We start from the raw sequence: 4,842 nt of genomic DNA on the forward strand, positions 1-4,842 counted from the left end.
AGTTCCCACGTCACAAATCGTTTGTCCTGTAAGCAACTTTCAATGCAAGTGCAAGTTTGTTGTTCTTTGTAGGTCCAGGGTGGCGGACTTGTAACTTTTTAAATTTTTTGAATCAAATTGTTTTTCGACTCAACGGGTGTCTGATCAAAGATTGTCGCCTTAATTGCCAAATCATTGATTTTTTTCTGGTGCTGTAGGCAACTTTCTTTGTAGTTGAAATTTTAATTGTTGTTCAAATTGTGTCAGCTCAAAGATTGTCGGCCTTATTTCCTCTTAGTAGGTTCTGTGCCGTTGCTAATTTAATTATCAAGTTTGTGGCTTGTTAGCATAGAATAAACTTCTATCGAGAAATTCGAAAATTCAATTTTTGTTAGAATTAGTTTTTTTTCAACTTTTTATATTTCTTAGTTTTTTTAGTGTTTTTTAGCAAGTGGTGCAAAGCTCTGCTTTGCCTCTGTTCAATAATTAAATCTGGTTTGTAATATTGAGAATAACTTTTTGAGCTATCATATTAGTGTCGAATAATTAACATGTTGAAGTTACTGTATGCGCAACTGCAGCACGAACTAATGGAGCTGATTCGTCTATTTTTCTTAAAAGTTGAAATGGTCGCTTCTCTTATTAAGGGTCGATGAACGTAGCTGAGACTCTCACATAGGCCGCGATGATTTCATTCTTTGTTTTTTTTTTTAGCAAAAGTCTTTAAAAGCTCCCTCCATTCATTTTGTTAAACAGAAAGCAATTATCACTATCCAACAGTTCATTCTTTGTTTTTTTAGCAAAAATCTTTAATAGCTCCCTCCATTCATTTTGTTAAACAGAAAGCAAACATCACTATCCAACAGCAAAAAATGTAAAAGTCACGAAAAACGTGATCGACTTCTAATTTCGATAATAGAATTTAAATCTCAAGTTCTCAGCGAAATAAAAATTTCTACCCATTGATTCAGTTTTCTCAAATTGAGTTTACTTGATTTTTTTTAAAAAAAAAGTGTCAAAATTGTTCTAGAAATGCAAAGAGCTTTAAGGCCATCTATTTTTTGGAAATTTTAAAGAGGAATTTTTTCCAAAAAAAGTCAGTATATTGCTTTATTGTGATTGTGATTGGTTGTACCTTTTCAGCTCATTTGAAATGCCAATATATTTGCTTTCTGAACTCACGGAAATTTGCTCACTTATCGAAAGTTCAACTATACACATAAAGTCCAAATATATATATATTTCAATTTTAGTATCTGCTTCATTTAACTTAGTAAATTTTAAAGAACTATGAAAAGCAAAATTTACAAATACATTGGAATACTTAGCGCGTCTAGATTACTAATATACTAATATGCGCGTAAAGTAACGCTGGCAGTTGTGCCTTTCGATTGTAGTTGAATCAAAAATGTTCTTTCTCTCCTTTCTGGGACTTGGGTGGAAGTTTGAAGCATTCAAATGATGCTTTCGCTTTTGTTTGCCTTGTCTGTTTCATGACTCATGCCTTTTAGTTTTGGCTCATGCAATGCCGTTTTCTGACGTTTAATTTTTGTGTTTTTGCCATCCTCGACTGAATCTAGTAAAGGTTTATTGTGCGTTTCTGGCAAAGTTAGCGCCAGTAGCCCAGCAATAAGCGCTACTGATCCAAAAATTACAAACGCAATTGGACCCCATATTTTTTCACTTAGCAAAACCGAATAAGGAGACAGAATGGCTCCAAAACGAGCAGTGAATGAGCAAAATGTCATTCCCGTGACACGAACGCTCGTCGGCATGATCTCGACTGTGTAAAGATACACAACTGCGAAACTAATCGTGATTCCAAATCTGCCTGCCAGAGCTAAAATTCGAGAGCCCAGATCGGTTTTGTAAGCCGAGGTAATTGCTATGGAAGAGCAGCATATACCTGTAAAGATTAGGGATCCAGTGAACACTTTTTTCCGCCCAAGTTTGTAAGACAGCAAAGAGGCAACAATCATCGCAGGGACTTCGAAGAACCCCATCAGAGCAGTGTTGAGATAGAGGTCGCCAGGAATCATGGATCCTCCGAGAGATATACCGTAATAAACTGCACTTATAACCAACCAACAGAATGCCAGCGTGATCAGTTGGATTGCCAATGATCGATTTTTGAAAATCTGGACAATGGCAAAGCTTTTTGCCACCTTGAATTCTGACTTTACCTTTTTCTTCTTGCTTTCTTCGTTCAGTTCATCATGATTTTGATGGCACAAATTGTAGAGTTCATTTTCCAATATCGAATCGAAGCTGACCCCGTTCGATTCAGACATTCTGGAGGCGACTTGAACTGCTCGCTTAAAGTTTCCTTTAGCGATGAGCCAGCGGAGACTTTCCGGCACGAATACGATCAGCAACACTGTCGGAATCAAGAGTGCAACTGCCACCGCAAGCTGTAAATACCTCCAATTTGGAATCGCAAAAGCCGACCCACTCAAAGCTACCATTCCAAGTCCGAAGGTTGCCTCGGATAGAAATGCGACCCAAGTGAAATAATTCGGTTTCATCATTTCACTCATCAGTGCGAAGGCGTAAATGTAAGCACAGGAAACGACCAGTCCTGTGAAGAAACGACCCACTAGGAATAACATAAGATTTGGAGTCAATCCGGACAAAGCTGTAATGGCAACTGTTAGCGTCTGAAATATAACGAAGCTCGGCTTCCTGCCCAAAAAGTCTCCTATATACCCCCCGAATACCATTGCAGTCGCTTTGCCGATAAACATCAAAGCGTTTCCAGTTTGACGGTAGTGGTCTCTGCCGCAGAATATCTGAAATTCCCCCGTCGCAGTTTGCTCACGCTCGTAATTGTGGAACACTTCGAAATCTTCGCACACAATAATAGGTGGTTTTGTTTCGTTATCTTCGTCTTTTTCCATCGCTTTTGGTTTAAAATCTGGATCGTACATTAAACAAGAGTCCAGATCTGACTCAGCGGATAATTGTCTTCCGAGATCCGAACTGTTTGTGTTTTCTCTCAGCCCCGTTTCAGATGTTCCAGATTTGCATTGGTAATCCACTGGTTGCAGAGAAAAAATTGAGGTAAGATAGCTACAAGGAATAGAAAATATAATCAGTTGAAAAATGAGTAATCTTGTTGTTTGGAACTTTCCAAAGCCACCCATTTTCAAAAGAAAAGCTTCGAAGCTCATGACTTAAAGTCTTCGTTTGAATTTTCAGTCTTAATTATATAGTTTTTAGATCAGTCGAATACAAGAGAATACCAGATAATACTCGTGGTTTTAATAATCGAAGCAGTTTCAACTTGTCAGCTTCATTTTAAAACGCAAAAGTTTTACGATGAGCAAATTAAGTTCAGCTCAAACTACACGAAGAAAATAGTAAGATTGAGCGGAGCGTAAAAATTATTTCTTACGATCGACCAAATTAAGTTGTACTACAACTACACCAAGCATTTAGCTAGATTGAGCGTGAAATCTTGTCGTCAGAAAAACGAAACTGCCAAAACTGAAGGCCGTAAATGCTGGAAACAGATGTACAGAACTTATTTATACTTAATGCCAAGTTGTTGGCAGCATCGGTGACTTGATCGGTCAAAAACTATAACATTTTAGGTTAATTAGATTTGAGGAAACCGTGTTTGCGTGTAACATCAGTAAAAAAATTAAATTCGACCTCAAAATGAGCTGTTTTAAGTTGATTAACTCTTCTCAGATTCGTTGACCGAAAATGTAATGCCAACAAATTGGCAATATACAGAGAGTTGCAAAAAGTTCGAACAGACAGAATTAATTAAAAAGAGCAACTGTCTAGATATCAACGGAAATTAAAAATTGAATTATACATAACGTCGAAAGTTTATAAAGCAGAGTTACATGATCTACTTAACAATCCCCCTTTCAAGGAATGGGGGAGGAGATCATTAAAAAGATAACTTGCTGCGAATTTTCGACCAATCAGAATGCAGCAAAGTTCGAATTTACATACAATGCTCTAGAGCGAATTTACTGTTTTTATTTACAGGGGCGAAGATTCTTTAGTAGATACATTGGGGGGGGGGGGGGGGGGATTGTTAAGTAGATCCGAGATTCGCTCAAAACTTATAACCACGGCGGGCAATTGAATCCAATCGTCGAAACGTTTTATAGTAAAATCTGGATGTTCATCGCAGTATTTAAAAACTAGGTTTAGCATAATCATCAGATAATCGACAATCTCGCAGTTTGAATTTCGTCTGACAAAAAATTCAAGGTTGTTCGGCTTCAGATTTTGCATGCAAAAAAGCGTCGAAAAGCACTGATTGCTCATTTTAATTAATTCTGTCTGTCCGAACTTTTCGCTAATAATTATAGAGAGTTGCAAAAAGTTGAACTGACAAAATTAATTTAAGATAGGAACTGACCTTTTTCAGATCTTTTTTTGCATGCAAAAGTTAATTTTTCACGCAGAAAGGATGTCTCAAGGTCACCTTAAATTTCAAAATTGCATTCAAAATTGCTCAAAGTTAGTAGATTGCTCTTTTCAATTATTTTTGTCTGTTCCAACTTTTTGCTACTAATTATAGAGAGTTGCAAAAAGTTCGGACAGACAGAAATAATTAAAAAGAGCAATATGCCAATTTTTAGCAATTTTTGCTTGCAAATTTAAAAATTCAGATGACATTGAGACATACTTTCTGTCCAAAAAATTCGCTTTTGCATGCAAAAATTGTCTGAAAAAGGTCATTTGCTCCTTTCAATTATTTTGTCTGTCCGAATTTTTTGCTACTAATTATATAAGTATAAAAGGAGCCATTTAGCTGTTGCATACAACAAGAATTCTGTCACCAAGACTAAGTTTACAAGTGGCATGAAACTTAATCTTGCAGGCGAAACTTATGAAAAC

The 4,842-nt window shown here is 36.7% G+C and overlaps 1 protein-coding gene across 1 annotated transcript; it reads right to left on the bottom strand.

The window, feature by feature from the left end:
- Window positions 1-1,241: 1,241 nt before the first annotated feature.
- LOC134841957 (organic cation transporter protein-like) lies at window positions 1,242-3,486 on the bottom strand. The gene has a single exon (XM_063858059.1). It carries the CDS (start codon window positions 3,147-3,149, stop codon window positions 1,434-1,436), a length of 1,716 nt encoding a protein of 571 aa, XP_063714129.1. The 5' UTR covers window positions 3,150-3,486; the 3' UTR covers window positions 1,242-1,433.
- Between the last annotated feature and the right edge of the window lie 1,356 nt (window positions 3,487-4,842).

The sequence above is a fragment of the Symsagittifera roscoffensis genome, chromosome 3, assembly GCF_963678635.1.
Source record: "Symsagittifera roscoffensis chromosome 3, txSymRosc1.1, whole genome shotgun sequence".
NCBI lineage: Eukaryota > Metazoa > Xenacoelomorpha > Acoela > Convolutidae > Symsagittifera > Symsagittifera roscoffensis.